This window comes from Crocodylus porosus, unplaced genomic scaffold, assembly GCF_001723895.1.
Source record: "Crocodylus porosus isolate Cpor-Errol unplaced genomic scaffold, CroPor_comp1, whole genome shotgun sequence".
Classification (NCBI taxonomy): Eukaryota; Metazoa; Chordata; order Crocodylia; family Crocodylidae; genus Crocodylus; species Crocodylus porosus.
In genome coordinates this window covers 49,423,986-49,445,837 of record NW_017728950.1, presented here as the reverse complement: position 1 = coordinate 49,445,837, position 21,852 = coordinate 49,423,986, and the positions used below count along the sequence as shown (strand labels likewise).

The 21,852-nt window shown below is 42.2% G+C and overlaps 1 protein-coding gene across 4 annotated transcripts in view; it reads left to right on the top strand.

Moving 5' to 3' along the window:
* Positions 1 to 16,194, top strand: part of CNTLN (centlein) — a 370,048-nt gene extending 353,854 nt beyond the window's left edge. For all 4 annotated transcript variants that reach the window (XM_019555081.1, XM_019555079.1, XM_019555082.1 and 1 more), the window contains 3 exons: positions 3,665 to 3,862; positions 5,059 to 5,136; positions 15,338 to 16,194. In XM_019555081.1, the coding sequence (XP_019410626.1) occupies positions 3,665 to 3,862; positions 5,059 to 5,136; positions 15,338 to 15,439 (378 nt within the window). In that variant the 3' untranslated portion in view covers positions 15,440 to 16,194. The remainder of the gene's footprint in view (positions 1 to 3,664; positions 3,863 to 5,058; positions 5,137 to 15,337) is intronic.
* Positions 16,195 to 21,852: the final 5,658 nt, after the last annotated feature.

Here is a 21,852-nt window from a genome sequence, read left to right as displayed (position 1 = left end):
TAAAAGTGTATTTGAATAGAAAAACATATTGGAGTTTCTTTTGCTTATGGTAATGTATACTTAAATTTTCAATGCAAAATGAAACTGACTGTAGGCCCTAGGGTACTGCTATGCCATTTTGGATGTTACAAAATGGACGCGTGCTGCAGCATATCAGTAGTGAAAACAGTACATTTCTCCCTGTGTCAACTTACTGTGTCTTGCTTTTTCAGTTTTGGGCTCCTTCTATCTTTGCTGTTTATTTCCAGGAGTCTGTTTTGAACTCTGTGGAAGTTAGTGGAAAGACTGCAGTCCTCTGGAACAGCCTCTGCTAGGAATGGACTTGGGTTATTTTTCTCCTCTTTTCAACTAGGTCTATCAAAGGAGACTAATAAAGTTAGGTGCACTGGTGTCTAAAAACTTTCATGTTCCTTTAAAAAAAAAAAATCTCAGTCTCTTACCTTTTCTCCTCAACTAGTTGGCTCATCAGCTCTATTAATGTAGTATAATGAAATAAGTTATCTTCAAGTTGTTTTATTGAAAATACTGCAGCAGCATTTGATTCTTTGACTAATCATGATATTGGATGGATTGGAATATTTGCTCTGCTTTCATTGAACTTTTTCAGAATCTGTGTTGGGAGAATGTACTTATTATAATCATATCCTAACTAATTATAGCAAAAATCTTAAATTGAGGAAGTAGCAGGAAGATAGTTAATAGATACTAAAATAAGAGAAAGCTGTTATGATTTGTTTAAAATACATTTGCAAACACCCTTTAATGACTTTGTTTTGAATACATTGGAGGCTGAAAAATACTTTACCCAAAATGCCAATAAACCAGCTTCATAACACTCCAATCAGTTTTATATGAGACTACAGTATTGTTCATGGAAAACATTTTCAGAGATTTATCAGCGCCTTGTGAAGGAGTTTCTTAAAATGAATCCTGGATATGATGAGCAAAAGAGAACCCTTATTCTCTAATTTTAAACTCAACCAGGATGTGTTGTTGACAACTGCAGTTCTAATGTTTGGCTCCTTGTGCCACTTGAGCACACTAGGCAGATCTTTTGACAGTGAGTTACTGCTATTCTCTCAATTCTCCCTAGCAAACCAGATTTTTAAATACCACTCATCTTTCTCTGCTTTTGACAAATGCTTATACCACACTTCAAAAAGGAAAAAAAAATCTCTCATGTAGTCTACCTAGTGACTGTACTGCTATTTCACTGAATCAGAGAAGTTTATGGATGGAAAAGACCCACTGGTTAGGTCATTGAATCTATCTGGTTAAAGATTGTGTAGCCTGGTTTTAAATATTCTAACTGATGGAGTTCCCACCCCATCCCTTGAAGGTCTGTTGCACTTAAACCATCTGACTGTCCAGATTAGGATTAACTATAGTTTTTTTCCAATTCTTCACTTACCTCTATTTTTAATTTTGAACTTTATCATCATGTAAATAACAAAACAAATGAAATAGTCCCTGTCTCAAAGAGCATAACCTTTTATAGCATTTGCATGTTCATAGAAACTACAGTAGAGTATTTCTTGATAACCACTCTGTCATGGGATGGGGTCTCCAGGGATGGCCGTGATACCCTTAGGGCATCTTGACCATGCCAGTCCTGCCCAATGGGCACCCTCTTTCTCTCCTGCCATGGGTTGCTGGTAATTTTAATAAATTGGGATGCTGCCCTCGAGTTTGTATTCTAGACACAGTCTTGCTGGACCTCACTGAACCCTGTGGGTTCTTAGACCCCTGTGGGGTCCTGCTTCAAAATGGATGCCTCACAGGACACCCTTGACCTTATGGGCTAGATGCATGGCTCTAAAACCGCCCCTTTACCATGCCCCAAGCCTCGCAGATGGTATTTAAACATGGTCTCTCCTGGGGCCTTACTACAGCTCAGCCTCTTGTCCTCACCAGGCTTTCTGCAGCCCTATCTCTGTGCCCTACACTGGTGCTGGGCTCTGTTCACCCCCCTTTGGCAGTGCACCCTCTGGCACCGGGCTGGGGTCCCCACATCATAGTGGGTCCCCAATGAGGCCTTCTCCTTCCCCAATAGGCTTAGCCCAGTCCACTGGTATTTATAAACAGCAATTTTAAACATGAGCCCCCTGGGGTATAACATAATGTAAGCAGTTCAGGGTGTTCTCTGTCCCTTTTAAAAAGTCAAACTTCTCCCAGCACTAAGTGCTTTGTAGGCTAGGGTACCTGTTGAGCTCCTGGAGCCCCATTAGCCCCGTCTGCAGCATATCAGGCAGTCGCTGGGCAATTCTTCCCTGGAGGCCTTCCCCTTAGCTGCTGCCAGAGAAGTAAACCTCTAGTCCCAGCCCTGGGGTTTATATATGTCCAGGGCCCTGCCTCTTCCAGGCAGGTGCAGATGCAGGCTAATTTGCTTGTTAGCCTGTTGCCATAGTAGCCTGCACCTGTGGGCTTCTGTCTGGCTCTTTGGGCTCGCTCCCTAGGCAGTTTCTGCTCTTAGAGGAGCAGACACCTTAGTGTCCTGTGACACACTGCACATTTTCTTTTCCTTGGTTGTATTCCATGATTCTTAATTCCTATTATACTATCCCAAAAGACTCTTCTCTCTCTTTTTGTCATTCAAAGCCTTCAAATATCTGTACAAATATCAAATAGCTTGTACTAATTTACCATGTCTGAGCTGGGTCCTGCTTTCACTGAACTTCACTGAAGTTCAACAGCTTTATGGCTTAGAACTGGAAGCCACATTTCGAGAGAGCTCACAGCAACGCCATGCTTGCTGGTTCTCTCTTTTTTTTTTTTCTCTCTCTCTCTCTCTATGATACATTCACTTGATCAGGCGTCCTGTTTGAGATCATATATGCCTAAAACTAATTTTGAATGTCCACAGAAGCAGAAAAAGAAGACTACTTTCAGGCAGTTCACTGTGATTCTGTGCTTTCAGATCTCAATCAGTGACCAGGCACTCACGGGGCTTTGTTTTTGGGCGTGACTCTCTTTCCATTTTTGAGAGTTACCGGGTGACCCAGTGAAGAATGTTTTGCGTTCAAAAGTTTGTCTAACTTTATTCCAACCATGCAGCTGGTTCAATGAATGATACAACCTCCAAAAAATCCTTGCCCCTCACATAATTTCAGGACCATCACAGTTCCAACATCACTGTAACATTACCATGATCCTTGAGTTAATTTCTGACCTTGTGATTGTACATCTCATTGATGAAAAGTAAAGTACAAGCAACTGTGTGTGACATCATTGCTTGGACATAATGGAACACACACATCCCTGATAGAACTTCACTGAGATAAGTGAAGTAATCACAAGGATGACATCTAACCCATTAAATCTACAAAGGACTGAGATTTAAGCCCATGCAATCTTTCATTCTAATCTTTGCTTTTTTTCTAATCTTTTTATGTTGTTGAAGGAAGTAACATCTTTTAAAGTATTTTTTTATATACAATTAACAAAATGTGAACTGGAATGACCAGATTAGGATTAACTATAGTTTATTTTCCATTCTGTACCTACCTCTGTTCTTAATTTTGAACCTTATCATCATTTAAATAACAAAACAAATTGAAATAGTCCCTGTCTCAAAATGCATACAAGACAAAGTTTATCCCCTTTCATAGTATTTGCATTCTCACAGAAACTACCGTAGAGTATTTTTCATTCTCTTCTGCTCTAGGCTTTAACAAGAGAGTTACAGCGAAGTGTGCAGGAAATAAGAATAAGAATCAGACATTCAAAAAAACTAAGAGAAGAAAGAGAATGCAACAAGGGTCTTTCCAAAGAATCTGTTCACCGAGCCCAGTCATTGGCAGCATCCATCCTTAATATTTCAAAGACTGATTTAGAGGAGATACTACATACAGAAGGGGATGAGGTAAGTTTTTGAAAGGATTTTTTCAGGACAAGGGGCCAGAACTTCAGTTGGTATAAATGGGTGCATCTCCCTGTAGGTTAGTGGAACTGAAATAAATGTGCTGATTTAAGGAATGTGGAGATTCTAATTATTTGAAATTTAGTCATTTCCATTTTCCACAATGAATTTTGATAATTCTGCATGTAAGCTTCACTGTAAAGGCAGACCAGCACAAATTGAAAAAAAGAGAATGTATCCTTCAGTATCAAATTTGATTTACTTGGCATATTCTCTTATTTTCCATTACCTTTTAAATATAGTTCTATTAAGCAAAAAGTTTCTTTTGAAAAGTAACAAACTCTTTTTAGTCTTGGGCCTATCATGTAATTTTAAAGTTGAATGTTTGATATCCGATCATTAAAGGACTCTGCTAAATAAAATGTTAGGATTTCTTATTTAAATCCAGGTACTGATGGGAAAAGATATATGCTGCATCTCCACCCTTGTAAGAAAAATGAGCTGTTAATTGACTGCTTATACTAATAGTATCATACTTGTACATTAGGTTTGCAACTAGCTTTGTTGAAAACCTTTATTGCAGAAACCACAAGAGGTGTTTTACAGCACTCATACTGCATGGGTGTATCATGGCTATAATTTCCATCTTAAAAACAGTTTTCTACATTTTTAACTTCAGTGACATGAATTGGGTTGTTGTGTATATCAATGTAGCTGAGATGTAAATTAGGTCCTGTATTTAATATGACACATTTTGTGAATGTATTTCTGTGAAACACACAGCTACACCCAGATACACATAAAGGAATGTAAATATACAGGTGATGGATTCCCAGTGTACATACATATTCCATTAATCAGTGTAGATCAAAAATTTTTCAGTTAAACTTCCTCAGGTGAACTTGTAACATTTACACACACACACACACACACTCATTCTCACACATGTATGTGTAAAAAAAACTGTGCATGATCTTACTCAGTTGTATCTGCACATGTGAGTTTTCTAAATGCAGCAGAAGCCCTTGCCAATCTAACAGATGCCATTCTGAAAGCTAATTTTGGAAACGCTGTCTCCATTACTCAGTGAGTGAGAGAAATACAGTTATCTGTGGCTCTTGTTTGGTACTTTTTGCCATGTAAGAGTGCAAAAATAAATAAATAAATAAATAAATAACTTGTATTCATTCTATTTTTAGGAAGCAGAAAGAGCTAAACGGGAATCTGAAAATGATAAGGAATGGCTGTGCTACATACAGAAGCTTCTCGAAGGACAGGTGAATTCTTTCCCTCATGTTAAGCGTTTCCAATATGAACAATATTTTTAAATAATTGTAATTATTTGTATGATTTCTTCTCTATAAGATCTTTGCCTGGAGGGCGATGTTTCAATGTTATGTTTTTATTTTCTAATATTTCTTTTTACTTTTTTAAAAATGTAAGGCAGAAGACATGTTGGCTAGTAAAAATTCAATGTTAACTTAACAGCTGAAAACAATATCTGGGGAAAACCAGCTCAGATCCTGGCAAATGTATTAATTAAATTATTGAGTCAGTCTGTATCCTTGGTAGAGTATAAAGGATCCATTCCCTCATACCTCTTAGAAAAAACAGATTTTTAGTATGTGCCTTTAAAGTTAGTACTTGATATGGACACCTGAGGAGTTCGTGGGTTTCAGTGACCTTTAACACTGGACCTGTTTCCAGTCAGTTCATGTTTTCCTCGTAGCCAGACAGCTGTTTATTACCGTGTCTTCCCGCATTCTCTACAATATTTTCTACTGAGACCTAGAGCAGCTTGTTAGTGGGAAGTAAATATTGATTTGGCATCCTGTCAATGCAGAAAGAATGAAAAAATTTCCACCAGAGGCCCCTCAAACATTTTCCTATCGACATTTTCTGGGCAGAGTGGAAAGCTGCATAGAGGATGACAAGGCTGAGACTAGTTGAAATCCCTGAGGGGTCCATTGAGACTGCCGCTGTGACCTGTGTGATACTTTTTCTTCTCTTTCAAGTCTTTTTTTTAATACACATACAATCTGCTGGGATGCACCCCTCTTGTAAGTGATCAAGGGCAGTTTATTGGCAGGTGAGAGCCCTGCTTTTCTAGTCATAGTCAGCTTTTGTTTGGACATCACTGACAACCTGCACTGGATCTTAAAACTTCTTCATTTTATTTTAGTTATTTTCATAATTCTGGTTGTCTGTCTTACAGCTGAAATCAAGTAACGTTTGAGTTCAGAAATCCATTGTTCATGCTGTACATGCAATAATGTGAGCGTATAAGCAGTATATTTCATTTCTAATAGCAAAGTGGAGGGTTTTAAATGGTTTGTAAGCCATTTCAAAGGGCCAGTCATCTCTAGATAGGAAATAATTAATGAAAATAAAAATTATTTCAACGTCAAGATTAAATCCCATAATCTGTTATTAAATGATGATAGTATTTGCTTTGTTCGTTATCAGAAGAATATACTACTAATACCACCCAATTGTTTGAGTGGAGAAGATTTGAAATATCCACTAAAATGCCTTGTCCCTGCCACAAGCATTTCAACTCTGGCATATTCATTTAAATACCTTTAGTGCTACTTGTAAATCAGTAACACAGATATAAGTACCCTCCTTCTCTACACTTCCTTCAGATTACTGCAGTTGACATTTCTTTATTTATTTGGCAAATGATGAGAAAAAACAAGAGGCTCAGTTCACCCCAGGGGCAGCTGCTTCCCCACAAAATAAGAATCGTGTTCTTTGTTCTTCCGTCAATCATGTATGTGTTTGTCTTCTGCATTCAGCTTGGCAGATCATAAAAGTTAAAGAAAAGATGCAGGGCCATATCAAGGGAGACCAGAGAATTAGCAGCTTTTTTTTTTTTAGTCCACATCTACTTCCTTATCTATGTTGGGGGGAATAAATCATGACCCCAACAGGTGAATATGAAGGTTTGTGCATGGATGGTTGGTGGCTCCTTTTACAACTGCTTCTAAAACACCTGGTTCCATGATCCAAAATGCTTAAGCTCATTGTGTCATGGAAGCTTTTTTTGTTAGGACTGACCGGAATAGAATATGGATTTTCATCTGTGCTACGCATTTACATGCTGTCTGTATGTACACATCTGCAGCATGGCATGTCAGGCTTGCTTTCTTCACTTATTCTGAGAAAATGTTCTTTCACTTGCATCAGATCACTTAACACTGCAGTTTGATATAGTGTCTTTTTGTGCCATTGAGTCAGGACTCTGGAACGTAATTGCCCAGCAGTATTGATTTAATTGCCTAGGTTTATTTGTGGACTCCTAATTATTGACTGGAGGTAAATTTAATGGAGAAACCTTTATGAACACTGGGAAACTGCTGCTGTTGCTGTTATACATAATGAACTGCATCATATCCCTTTAGATCATTTTTCAAGCTAATTTTATTCCACTGTGACAGTATGATAACATTTAAAGTGTCATAGACGTTTTATTTTTATTACTGACATACGCCGTTTTACTGCTGCATTAGAATTTGGGGGGGAACTGGGGAAAGCACTAGTTGCTCCTTAATGTCATTTTATAGATTCCCTTAGAGCGTAATCATAAACTATATAGTACACCTCTGATTTACAGTTCATCTACACCTCTTTTTTTTCTGCATTGTTATGACATGTAAGGGCTTGTATTGCTGCCAGTGTTAGAAAAATATTAATATTACTATGATTAATAAATATTTATGTGATAGTGCCTGGAGGCCTGCATCAGAATCAGAGTCTCGTTGTACGTAGAAATCCATGTGAAGAATTGGTCCTTCTGCTGAACAGCCTAATAAAGAATTTTCTTTTTAGAATGTCATTATGTAAATAATAATTGTATTATCTAAAGAAATAATCGAGTTGGGAATTCCACCATGAGAATTCCACTGTAATGTTTATAGTTCCTTGTTGCCAAAAGCTGTATCTTGATTGGACAGCTAGGTCTTTTCAGTGTCCTTAGTATTCATTCCCAATGGCTAGAACCATTAATTTTTCACTGAAAAATTAATAAAAACTCGAAACTCAGTGACTCCGTATATGAAAAATGGATTGGTGTGAAAGCTAAAAGGGTCCTGCAACAAAGGAAGTGCTGTATTTGGAAGTGCATTCATGTATGGAGACTCTTCAAAGGTAATGCATAGGAGATTGAGCAGAAGAGAGACAAAGCTAGCGGATATATCAGGGCTCCATTCCCTCTCCATCAATGGCATGGTGCATGTATCAACTAGTGTAGGCTATTATATTTGTCTATAGCTGTAATAGGATGTGGAAGGAAGATTCTTCCCTTGCCTCCATGCACATTTCTTCCCAGTATCTATGCCAAGTATTTGAACCAGGCCTCTGGTAAAATGTCCATCTCTTATACTCATGAAAAAGCTTCACAGTTAGGGAAAACCTCATTTAGCTAAATCGGCATCATGCCTTCATTTGAGTTAGTTTAATCTAAGTTTTTCTGTACCTCTCAAAGCCTTGCAGTGGGTCCTCATAACATTACATCTGAACAATTTATTAATAATTTTATAAAGGAAGGAAGAAGTTTGGCTGGATTTCAGATTGCTGTTTGAAGTCTCTAGGAGAGATTTTTTCACAGGATATAAATAGTCATCCAAATCTTTCAAGCCTTGTACTTCATGACAGGATTAGCTTAATAGATCCCTTGTCAGGTACACAGTTTTGCCTTAGTTCCTTTCATTCCTTGGGGGGCCCTTGCATTAATCACTCCACATACAGTAAAAGCTACAATCATAGAATATTTCTTCTTAGGGCCTCCTTTCCTAATACACAAATCATATTCAGGTAATAGTATCATGCAGGAAAAAACCTTCCCATCTTTTGCCTGCCTTTTCCTCTGGCCTCCAAAGCCATCTCACTGAAGCCTATGGATTATCGTTCCCTTGAATAGGAGCTTGCTGCAGTCTTTCTATCCTTAATCTGCAAGGGATTCTCCACAACTCTCCTACTAGAGCTTGCAAATTATCCATGGCCCTCTCACTGCCTTCTAACCGTAGACACTCTTGTTTCTCATTGGGAATGTAGCCCCCTACCCAAGACTTAACAACGCTTCAGATTTCTCTGTGAGGCATCCCCCTGTTTTTTCCTTGAGTTCTCCCCAGTAACCATATCTTATTTTCTCCTCATCCTGTCAGAAGATTGTACTGAAAGCTGTGGGTGTATCTGGGATTTGTTAACGGGGGGGTTGGCAGGCTGCCCCCTGAACACCTGCCCATGGGGGTAGAGGTGCAGGGGCAGGCAGAGATACAGGTGAGGCATAGCTAAAATTCCTGGGCTGGCAGGAGACACAAGGGAGCTGGGCAGGGAGTAGGCACACAGGGGAAGACCTGTGCAGGGGGCAGCCTGCAATACACCCCCTTTAACAAACTCCAGATACACCCATGGCTTACAGTACAATCTTCTGGTAGGACAAGGAGAAAAGAAGGTACAGTTACTGGGGAGAACTCAAGGAAAAAGCAGGGATATGGGTGAAGCATGGCTAGAGTCCCTGGGCTAGCAGGGACAGAGGGGAGCTTGGCATGGAGCAGGCATGCAGGGGAGGACCTGCCTGCTGCTATGCCCAGATGGCAAGGGGAGTCCCAGAGCTGCTTCTGCCCTGTATTATCTGTGGGCTGCAGAGAGCAGCTGCATGGAGAATGGGTTTATATGATTCTCTGCTGATTTCAAATTTAAATGAAAAATATACTGGCATAGGAAAATGCAGAACTTTCAGCTATGTACTGAAGCCTTATGCTACTTAAGTGTGTACATGGTGCTAGCTACCTTCCTAAAACCTTCCCCAGGCATATGGGGTATGCTTCTGGAGAATTTGTTTCCAGTTTTTTTGAAGTCATGAAGCAGGCTGTAGCAAGAGTCGTCCCAGGACAGCTACAAGGCCATCAATAAAAGTACATCTGACAGGCTTCTATTAAAGATGAAGACTGTAGAGATCATCCAGAGCTGGATGTGTATATATAAGGAGAACTGGATAAAAACATAAACACTTTTTTTGCAACTGACAAATGTGAAAGAATGCCACAACACTGAATCTTCCAATGCTCTTGATAGAAATGAATGATTTAGATAGAAAGATCTCTTTAAAGATCACTTTGCCATGACATGCAAGCAGCAGAAAGTAGCGAACAGCAAGTAAATATAGATAGAATAATATGGACCCGGGACAGCAGTGAGGTAATGCACTCATCTAAAGAATAACATTAGGAAAAATATCAACTGCATCAAAAATTAATGTGGTCAAGCTAGTGGAAGAAGAATTTATGAGAGACTTCGAAATAATTATACTGTTCTTGTTTTAAAAAAATACATAGGGACAATAGGAAAGAACAGTTATGGAGTGAACAGAAAGATGGAATTAGTATTTTTACAGCACAGTGGAGAGTAACCTCCACAAAGAATATGAGATAAGATTATGCACTTATATTAATACTGATAGAAGCTGTGCTCAGTGACTTTGATCCTTCTCCCTACACAGCCAGAAGAATAGCAGTCCTTGTAACTTTCAAGAAACTGCTAGCAAGTATGCTTGACTAGCTCAGCAATCCCATATTACAGACATAAGGAATGTACTCTGACAGTTTGAGATCATGTCCAGCCAGCAAATCCTAGCCCCGTACACATACAGCTCTCCTGTGGCAGCCTGCCCTGTAACTGTTGGGCAGGTCACAATACTTGATCTGCTACATCAGAGGGCAGTTCAGTATTTTACCTGCCATCATCTTGTACAGATAATTTCTTGTAACATTTTAATTATAAAAATATAAATAAAGCAGACCTACCATTATTTCAACACTTCTCTTAGCTGTCAATTTGCACTAGTTTTTCATCCTTTTTATATGTTAATGTTCCTTTTTCTACTGGAAATTTGCAGGTACCTTGTCTGGCATAAGCACTAGACCAGGGTTTTGTTCAGAGCCTAAAAAACATGATGGTGATAGAAGAGACTTTAATAATGAAAACAGTAAACTGTGGATGGAGCTAACACAGGGGTTTTCAATCGGGAATACATGTACCCCTGGGGGTACTTTGGAAGGCTTCATGGGGTATGTGGCAGTGGTGCGGAGTAGCCAGTGGCACTTCTGGTTTTGCCACCACGCACTGTACCGCCCACCTCCCCACACTTGTTGACTGACCACCAGGGAACACCCCCGCTCACTCGTTGACTGGTTGCCGGGGGTATCCTGACCAAAAAAAGGTTGAAAACCCCTGAGCTAACATATTGTCAAAAATTAACACTGAATGTGGAACTCTCAGAAGAAATAAACACACTGGATTAGCTTGGGGTGGAGTTTTAAAGACAAAGGAAAACTATTTTATCCACTCAACAATGTTGATATACTACCAACAGTCTGAATATCTTATTTGTCTCATCCCTGATGGCATATTTAGGAGCAATTCTTCCCCTTTCTGACACCAGGTGTAACTGTTCTTCCAGCTGGAAGAATTCTTAGTTAGGAAGGGTACTACTCATCTTCCCTTAGAGGGGGAATTCCAGTTAAAGAGCAACAGTTACACCTAGTGTCAGAAAGGAGAAGAATTGCTCCAGTATTTGATTGAAGGGGCTTATTCTACCATTCACCCCGCACAGGGAGCAAGCATCAGCGGTCGGGTCTGGCAAACCCTAGCTACAGTCCCCCAGGGCCAGAGGGGCCTGAGAGGGGAATAAATCCCCTTCCTTTCTCCTCTGCCCCAGGGGGCCATACCAGCTGGCATCTGGCCACACCCCCAGCCCTGCTACTGAAGTGGTGAGGGGGGGAGCACCAGGCGGACCCTGGCCTGGGTCCATAGTGGTGGAACAGGGAGGGGAGAATTAAACACTCTCCCTGGCCAGTTCACTTAAGGTTGCTGTCAGAGCTGGAGCAGTGAGCAGAGAAGTTCCTGGCAGGGGTTTACCTTCACAACATACTGGAACATAATTGCTAGCATCACCTGGAACGTTCAGGAGATTTGTGGGGAGGACCTTCACCAGTCATCCCAAGAAAAGTATAACAGCATCCATGGTCAGGGGCTCCAATGGCCTGGACGCTGTGATGAACCCTTAACCATTGTTCAAATGTCACCCATACCCCCTCGGTCTCTTGCCTCAGCATTCCCTAGCCCAGCCAGTTAGGTTTGAACAGGCCTCCCGTACTGGGAGCAGGGAACGTACGGCCAAAGATGCCTACCAAACCTTTTACTCAGCATTTCCGGTAGCATGTTGCTCCACAGTTAGTGTCTTATCTGATTGTCAACATGACTCTTCAGATTTTTAAAAAAAATCTCATGGTCAGAATCTCTGGAGACCAGACATGTCCTTGGCAACTTTACCCCTCCTGTATACTGGGCAATGCTTTCTTGTTGTCTCAACTGGATGCCTGGTGCCATTGTAGCACTACCTGTACCCCTCCATTCTTTAAAAGACTAGAGAAATGCCAAGGGTTAGGCCTTTCCCAACTGGCCCTGGAAACTGGTGTAAGTGTGCCACGGGACGGGGAGGGGGACCATGCACAGGCTGCTTTGCCCTGGGCCCCGCACCTGGCTGGGATCATCTCTGTTTATAGCAATAGCATTTTACAGACACAGCAAAACACAATCACTACACATAACACAGTCAAGCTTGATTCTTCTCTGTACCCAGCAAACTTAATGATGCTTCAGTAGTGGTTCCATCCTGCAAAACCCAAAGACTAGAAGGGAGGGGCTCACCTCTCTTAGTTAGTTTACTCTCAGCTGGTACACTGTGGCTGCCTTTGCTTGGCCTATAGCCATGCTGGCACTCATCCAAAAAATTCCCATCTCTGCACCTTGCAGAGCTCAGCATCCCCTACCTGTAGAGAAAGCCTCTGAAAGATTGCAGGTGACAAATTACACACCACATATGATCTCTTTGGAAAAACTCTTCCTACTTCAAAAAGGAACCCCCAAACCATGCGTCTGCAGAGGAGAAAAACAAAACATGCCTCTGATAAGCTCGCTTCTTTTCCTCTTCCCAGAGTAACTTCTGGGCACTGATCTCTGTTTACACAGCTCTACCCTGATGCTTCCCAAAACAAGCTGTTACACTCTCTATCTGGGTTCTTCACTGTTCCTGAACAGGTGGGAGGAAAACCAAATTTTCCCCTCACTTCCAATCCCAAATTCTCTGCCACTGCCTGAGCAGATGTCCAGTAACATACCTTGTCTTTTTCTGTGCCCTTTCCTGCCTCTATTCTCCAAGGCACACAGGATTGCAAAGTATGTGTCTCACATTCCTTATCTCTGAGCTGTCTGAAACTGCACTGCCTGGATAACACTCTGCCTTGCCATAACCTGCACCTGTAACTTACCCTTACAAATTCCACAGCAAACACGTAAGTGCTCTTGTAACTATCCACAGAAGATTGTAACTATTCCTAAAGACCCTAGAGTCAAAGGACCCTGCTCATTCACACAGCCATTCCAGCAGAGAGATAACTTTCTCTGCTTTCTAGCTTCCTACTGCAAACACAACAGAAGGTTCTTACTTAATCCCAAGTGGATCGCAGAACATACTTGTGTCCACTACCCTGCCTGACCTAGGCAAACAAAGTCTCCTGGTCAGCAGTAACAAACAACATCTCTTGCACAACACTTACAACCCTAGTAACAATTACCATACAGCTCTACCTTACTACAAATCTTAGCTAACCCCTCTAGAAAGGGTCACTCTGTATCAACACATTCCCCCATCAGTCAGGTTACTGCCCTTAAGTTCCAGTTCCAGGGCTCCAGTCAGCAACTGCTGGTACTGGACCTGGTCCCAGTTTCTGAGTCAGTCCTGAGAGCCCCACATTGGGCACCAGTTGTTGGCTCTGGATTTAGGATCTAGGTACCTTGTTCAGGGCAGGAGGACCCACCCCCAGACCAGCCACGACCTTTCCATTTGATCATAGGCAAATTTATTGATACATAGTGATAACAAAAAAGAAGCAATACAAACAATTAAGCAATTCTATATATGTATGAAATCCTAGGGCTGTCAAGAGTCAAAGTACATCTGACCAGGATGCAGGCTTCACTCTGAGGCTTACTCTTAGGTGTCAGATGTCAGCATGGCAAGACAGCATTCTGAAGGTGGGATGCTGAGGCTCACAGAGACGGGCTGCTGGTATGCCCTCGGTCCACGGTGGCCTTGGGGACTCTTCCTGGGGGACAGGGAAGGACAGAAAGGAAGAGAAGGAGGGACCCTTGTTACTCTCAAGTCTCCGCTTTTGTATTCTCCTTCCCTTCTGATGACTCCTGATAACTCTTCATCTGTGGCTATCTCTGGTTGGTCGTCTCTCTGTGGTCACACATCCACATAGCCAATTGCCCATCTTGAGCCCCTATAATACACATATCTATACCTATAAGCCAGTTCCCAAAACCAGACCTTTAATGCCATTTTCAAGCCAGCACTTCCCACCTCCATGCACTCATGCCTCAATTATACTGACAGCAGAGTCTAGCAAATAATGAATCTAGACCGGGGTGGCCAACTTGTAGCATGGGTGCCACAAATGACACAGGTAGTCTCTATGTGTAACCCAAAGCAAACTGGGGAGGGGACAGGCAACGCAGTGACATAGGGAAAGGAGCAGAAAGCAAAGCACCAAATCAGGCAGGCATAACAGGGTAGGAAGCAGAAAGCAGGGCAGCAGCTGGGCAAGGGAAGGGAATTGTAGTGGCATTTGAGGAAGGCACAGAGCTAATTTGTGGCATGCCTGCCAAAATGTTGGTCCCCACTGATCTTAACCATTTTATATGGAGTAGCACATACCCAAAAATGTCCAAAATAATGCAGCAGTCAGGTGATTGGTAAGGATTAAATTTACAGAAAATGACAGGCATCAGCTATTTTTCCTTTAGCCAGGGGTTGTAGGTAGATACAAGAGACAATTTTAGGTTTTCTGTACAAATATTGTAAGCTCAGCTGTTTTAAAATTGCCATTTTGTATAGAATAACAGACCCCACTGACATCTTGATCAATGGAGGGTTTTTTTCTGCATTTATTTACAAAAGTTTCACTATACAACTCTGGAGGCACTTAGTTACAGCATAGGTAGCTGTAATGATAATCTCACGAGAGTAGTGAACATACAGTACAACTTCTGTGTGCCCCAGAGATGACTGTAACCTCATATTGATCAGCTGATTGAAGATAAATGACAGAGGTGCTAGGATTGCAGATTACATCATTAACATGGTCAGTAAACCATGAATTGTTCAATAATGCGTTTAACTTTTTTCATTTTATGCTTTTCATTTTATGCTCTTTTATCATTTTTATGATAAAGAACATAGTTACACACACTAACCAGGCAGATCAGCTTTAAAGAGATCAGGTGTCTGCAACTATTCTAGTTGTCAGAAATAAGTGAAATCTAATGGTTTAAAGATATTTAATGAATGTTTTTCAGCTGAACAAAATGCAGAATTCAGTTATCATTTTTCTTACTGTGTTTCTCTTTCAGTTTCCTTTTGCCTCATATTTAATGGATGCAGTACTGGAAAAATTAAATGAGAAGAAGAGACTGATAGAAGAGTATAGTTCACTTATGACACAGACCATATGATATTTCTGTGAACTGTTTGGGTTTTATTCAGAATGACTAGAAAGAGTATGTGTTGTGTTCTGAATGTCTTTCCCTTTCCCATCCAAAACTAATAATAGTCCTGTTCAATACAAAAGGAATGAGAGTTTGAGAACAAATTCATTTTGAACAAGTGGAATTAATTGCAATCCTATTTTAAACAGAAGGTATGTGGCATTTGATTTCTGAATACACAAATTGTCAAACACCAGTGCAAACTTAATTTTTTTGTCTGAACACATTAGTTAAAAAAAAGCCAGTGCAAACCTTTGGAAGGAAAATATGTCACTGAAGTGACTAATAAAGCATAGAAATTGCACAAGCCAGTAAGAGTACGTATACACCAAACAGCAAAGAACCTGTTAGCTGTATTATTCCAAACATGTTAGCTGAGCTTTTTCCAGGAGTCTAATAGTTTTGCATATAAATCCAACTGAATTTCAGTGAGATTGGGAAACTTTATATCTTTTGCTTTCTTTGCTGATCTCAACTTCAGTGTTTATTCCCCGTAAAATGACATACATTCTTAGGCTGGGCTTATTTTGCATTTTAAAAAATATTAAGAGTAAAAGTTGAGAACATGAAGTAAATAAAAGTGGGGAGTTATTCATTAGACTCAGACCACTGGGGAAATTATATTTTTTTCTGAGTGGGGGTGTATTGTATATGTAATCTATTTACTTGTATTGAAAATTTCTTTATAACAATAAAAATGATTTCCAATGTCTCGTGTTTACCTTTGAACATTGTGTGGAAAATGTTGTTTATATTCTCTAAAATAGTGTTGCCCGTCTTCTGAAAGTAGCTCTTTCTGCTACTATCACAGTATCCCATGTGTTTCATGACATGCTACAAAGCAGCACTGTAACTGAGCTCAGTGTGCTGAGTGAGTTTTAGTCTAGTTCAGCGGCGTTCAACCTTTTTGAATGTGGGGCTGGATCATGAACTTTTTATCACCCAGTGGGCCAGCGAGCCATATTAATATTTTATCACCCTGCGGGCCGTATGTTGGACAAGTCTGAAATCAGGCAAAGCTGGCATAAACCCCCACCTGTGCTCAGCTAGTGACAAACTACAGCAAATGATGTCCTGGACTAGCTATCCCAACATGTGGGGCCCCCCTTCTGCCTACTACAACCACCATTTCAAGACAGACCCAGAAGATATTTGACAGCTGTCTTAAAATATGTGACCGAACCGATGTAGCCGGTGCTCTCACACAGGCCAAGGGGCTGCCTATGCCACTGCTTCCCCAGGCCTTGCCCACACCAGCAACACCACTGCCCAAAGTCTTGGCAGTGCTCGGACAGATGTGGCTGGGGCTGAGCCAACGCATGAGACAGGGGACGGTGGAACTGTGGGAACGAAGCCTTTTCCCAGCCTGGCAGGGTCTCAGGCCTGGTCTGCTCAGGGTGGCTCCTTGTGGGGGAAGGCCACAAATTGCTTCGCTCCTCTGCACTTCCCTGAGGCGAAGGCAAATGGCCCCCAGGAGGGCACAGGCAGCCACTGCATCAGGAGAGCAGCGCCTGGCCCAGCCGCAGGGACTGACAATCCCCCCTTCCCCCCCCGAGCTGCCTCTGAGCAGTGCAGCTCCATGAACTGGTGCTGCCTGAGGGAGGCCGGAGCAAGGTGGCTGCTGCACCGCAGCCCCTCACTCGCCTGGCCACACAGCCCCCCTCACCATGGTGCCCGGCCACCCGCGCACACAGCCCTGATGGCTCAGCACTGCGAGCCCGGAGCGCCGCCTCACCCTGCAGAGGTCACGCCAGGACCCTGCCTGCCAAGGCCCCCCTGGGTCTGGCCTGCTGACTGTCTGTGCCAGGCGCTGTCCCATTCCTGCCCCGCGGCTGCCGAGCCCAGCGAGTCCTGGGAGGCGGGCGGGACGCTGGGGCCAAGGAGCCAGAGATAACTAAAAGCAGGCGCTGTCCTCGGCTCATCCAGTCAGGTGCAGCCAGGGCAGCCCCGTGCTGCGCAGCCCTTGGGGCAGCAGCGGTGATGCAAAAAGCGGTTCGTTTCTTTGGAGGCCACCAAAATCACAGACACACACTTATTAGCAGCACAAAAGGTGTATTTGCAAATAGGGTCAGAGCAGAGTCAAAGACTCAGATTACTCCGAACCCCTGAGGAATTTTTGCAGCCCGTGTTTATCCTTTCCCTCCTGGGCACGTGTGCAGAAACAGGAACTCTTACAGCTCATTTCCGTTTCATACAAACATATGTGTGGTTACATCACTACATCCATCGCATGTACATTATAATTAACTACTTAAGAATGCAGGGCGGAGAAGTAAATATGCATCAGCTAATTGCGCATGCTCAGAAAGTTCTTTAGGTCACCAAGAGTTTAAACCCCCCCCTTTCAGGGACACAGTCAGTTGAATTCCAGCTTCTGTAATCTGCATGAGAAAAGCTAGGGGGAGGCTGGGGGAGAGTGTGATTTAGTATAAGAAGAACTGTGGCAAGGCTGGCCAAGGAAAAAAAGTCCTTGGTAGTGTTTTTTCTTATCAGGTACGAGATGCAAACTGTGCATTTCTAACAACACTCCATTTCTAACAATATTATAACAATACTCCATTTCTAACAGCAGGACCCGGCTCACGTGACATGGGAGGTCACGCAAGCCCAGCCCCGTGGGGGTGAGCAGCTTCCCACCCCTCCTCTACCCGCCTGTCCTGAGCAAGGTACCTCAGGCCACAGAAAATGGCTTGGCAGGCCACATGGTGGCCTGCAGGCTGTATGTTGGACAAGCCTGATCTAGTTCTTAGGGGACAGATATTCACATTACAGCACCTCACCAACACACATCACTAGTTAAAACCCTTGCTGTCAGACTGAAAGATTGAATGAAGACTGAGCAGCCATTTTATCTCTAGTGAAGTCCCCTACAAGATAAGGTTGAGGTACATTGTCTTGGTATTGTAAAGAAATTTACAGAATTACTGTTTGTGGAGGTTCTGTCTGTAGATTGACAGGACCTTCATTTGACAATATAGATTTCATGGATTTTATAGATTTTTAGGGTTGGAGGGGACCTTAGTAGATCATCAAGTCTGACCTCCTGCCCTGGGCAGGAAAGAGTGCTGAGGTCAGATGACCCCAGCTACGTGCTTGTCTAGTCTCCTCTTAAAGACCTCCAAGGTCTTAATATCCTTGGCTTAGTATCTATTATAGGAAGTGATTTATAAAAAATAGCTAATGCTCAGTGTTTATTTTCTGGTTACAGGACTTTGGAGGAGCAGATTCCTAGACTTCAAGAGCCAAAAACATAATGTTGCCTTTCACCAAGATAACAGTGTATGGGTGTGTGCCCCATCACTACTGGATCTGTAGCACACTTCTCTGCCTGCCCCATATGAAACACTTGAGCTTCTTGCAAACGCAGGATTCAGTTCAGATGTGTTTGTGGGGTGCTGGGGGTTGGTCCCAGCCTTTCACCCATAGGCTGCATTTCCTGTGTAATGGCAAAGGAAACAAAGTAGCAGTTCAGCTTGACTGCTTTATTTTGATCCTGCTTTGCCACAGCTGCTCCCACACTGCAGAACTTTGCTCTACCTGAGAAAGGCCTCAGGGTCTGGACAGCTGGCTAGAACATCTGTACCACACACATTAACTGACACTTTTCTGGATACACTGGTTAGAATAGGTCAGTCCTCTTCACTGCTTAAGGACTCAGGAGACTGGAATTCTCCACACTAATCGTGAATTCCTCCAGTACTCTGTCCCAAGCCACCTCAAAAGAGAAAATTTCAAAACCACCCTCCCAAATCTGCACAATATGTCATTATTTTTATTGCCATAGGTAATTGGCTACCTATTGGAAATGGGAATGAGCTGAGATTAGAACCTACGTCTAAGTGGGTTAGACCATTAGACCAGACTTCTAAGTCCTCTTTCTGTTACACTTTTCCAAGAGTTCCATGACTGGCTTCCTCTCCAACTACATACAACATGATAAGGGCCATAAGGGACTGAAAGACATGCTGCATATCATGCATGTGCAGACATGAATGCACATGTCATGGGTTAAGACCTGAAAAAGGAGTCCAGGCTGAGAAAAAAATGTTTTCAGAAGGAGGCAACAGATTTTCTAGCAAAACAAAAATGTTAAAAAGAAAATAAAAGTCCATAAAGTTGAACAGAAAAAAACCCATAAAAGGCTTTCCAGCATGTCATCTTCATCTCCTATATCAGGGGTTGTCAACTGGGGGTACGCATACCCCTGGGGGTACTTGAGAAGGCCCTAGGTAGCACAAGCACATGCTTTTTTAGTGACACTTATTGTGTAGTGGTAACCTATTTTACTGTGTATTAGTGTAATAACATTTTTTTACATGCTGCTTTAATGTGCAATAAAATAGGCTACTGCACATTAAAGCACACATGTAGCCCTCCCAAGTATGAGCAAAGAGAGGAATATAATATTAAAGGGGCCTCCTGGCCAGTGAAGTCACTGAGTTTCCAGGTAATACTTTATCCAAGAAATCCCCCAAATTACCACTTCAACCCCTCCCACACAACAAGACACACTACCTGAAACACCATTATAAACAAAGTCAGTTGTCTTCACAATCGGTTGTAGCAAAACATCAGTTACTAAAGCAAATCAGAATAGGAGGACATAACTCATAAGACTTTATCACTCTCCTTATAGATCTTAATATTAAACAGCAATGAGGCACTGCATCATCCTTGCTAGACCTTCCACCTATACTGCACCCATGGTGGTACATGAATCATAAAAGGGACAAGAGAAGAAATTAAGTGAATTTATTTGTGCAGTTGAATGCACATGTGTACAACTTTCCAAACAATTCCAGTAAAAACCACCAAATGAACTAAACTAGGATGGTAAGTTGATATTGATGTCAAGGTAGATGAAACAGAGTTTGGGAGTTTCTTCTCTGGCATATTTGAAGAATTTCTATACAATTTCCTATAGCCCAAGGCATTTCAGTGGAGAGGCATTATGATGGAAATGGAATCTAACCATTTTTCAAATAAATATCATATTTACCCAAATCCAAGATGCACTGGGGGGGGAGGTGCAGGCATGGGTGGGGAATACAAACACCATGACGGAGGGAGCATGGATGGGGGGGATGCAGGCATAAGGGCAGGCAGCAGGAGAAGCAAGTAGCAGAGGGATAGTTGGAAGAGGACATTATGCACTGTGGGATGGGGGCAAGATACTGGGGGGCACAATCATGGGGGCAGGCAGCAGCAAGAGAGGCAAGTGGGGGGAGGGGGACAGGTGGCAGAGGACAAGGTGCAGGTTGGGGCAAGGGGTAGGGATCTGGCTGATTGGATCCCCCTCCACCATCCCCCTCACTGTTTGCCCCATTGCTGCTGATTCAGAGACATATTTAAGGAAACTCTCCAATAATAAGATACTATATATGAAAAATTGTTACAAATTTATATGTTTTCCATGTGTCAGCTCTAACATGGTGGGGGTGGTAATCTTAAATTCAAAGTCATCTTGAATTGAGGTAAATATGGTATATAAATAATTTCTCGTCAACTGTTATTCTTGCCCTAACAAAAAAGGGGGAGGCCATAAGCTTTGTGGGAGAGCTAATGTAATAATTTTATCAAAGTTATTTTCAGTAAATAAATTTTTCAGATCAAAATAAAAATATCAGACAAAGTCATGCCTTGAACATTCTTTTCTCAAATAAAAACAAAGACAGAGTTTGCATGTCAGTTTAATTAAAATTAAAGTATAGATTTCATAGATTTCATAGACATTAGGGCTGGAAGGGACCTCAGAAGATCATCAAGTTCAGCCCCCCACCCAAAGGGCAGGAAGTCAGCTGGGGTCATAGGATCCCAGCAAGACAAGCATCCAAATTGTTCTTGAAGGTGTTCAATGTAGGTGCTTGAACCTGCTCTGGTGGCAGGCTATTCCAGACCTTGGGGGCTTGGACAGTAAAGAAATTCTTCCTTATGTCCACCCTGAAACAGTCTTGCAGGAGTTTATAACCATTCGACCTCATCATCCCCTGGGGCACTCTGGAGAACAAACGTTCCCCAAGATACTGGTGGTCACCCCTGATAAACTTAGGTGTCCATCAGATTGCCCCTGAGCCTGCGCTTTCCCTCATGGCTCTCAGCCTGTCGTCATAAGATCTGGTTTCCTGACCTCTGATCATGCACCTGGCTCTTCTCTGGACTCTCAAGCTTCTCCACATCCTTTGTGAATTGTGGAGCCCAAAATGGACACAATCCTCCAGCTGCAGCCTCACCAAGGCTGAGTACAAGGGGAGAATGACGTCCTGAGATTTACTTGAGAAGCATCTATGGATGCAAGCCAGCATTTTGGTTGCTTTACTAGCCGCAGCATCACATTGCAGGCTCATGTTCATCTTGTGGTCAATGATGACCCCCAAGTCTCT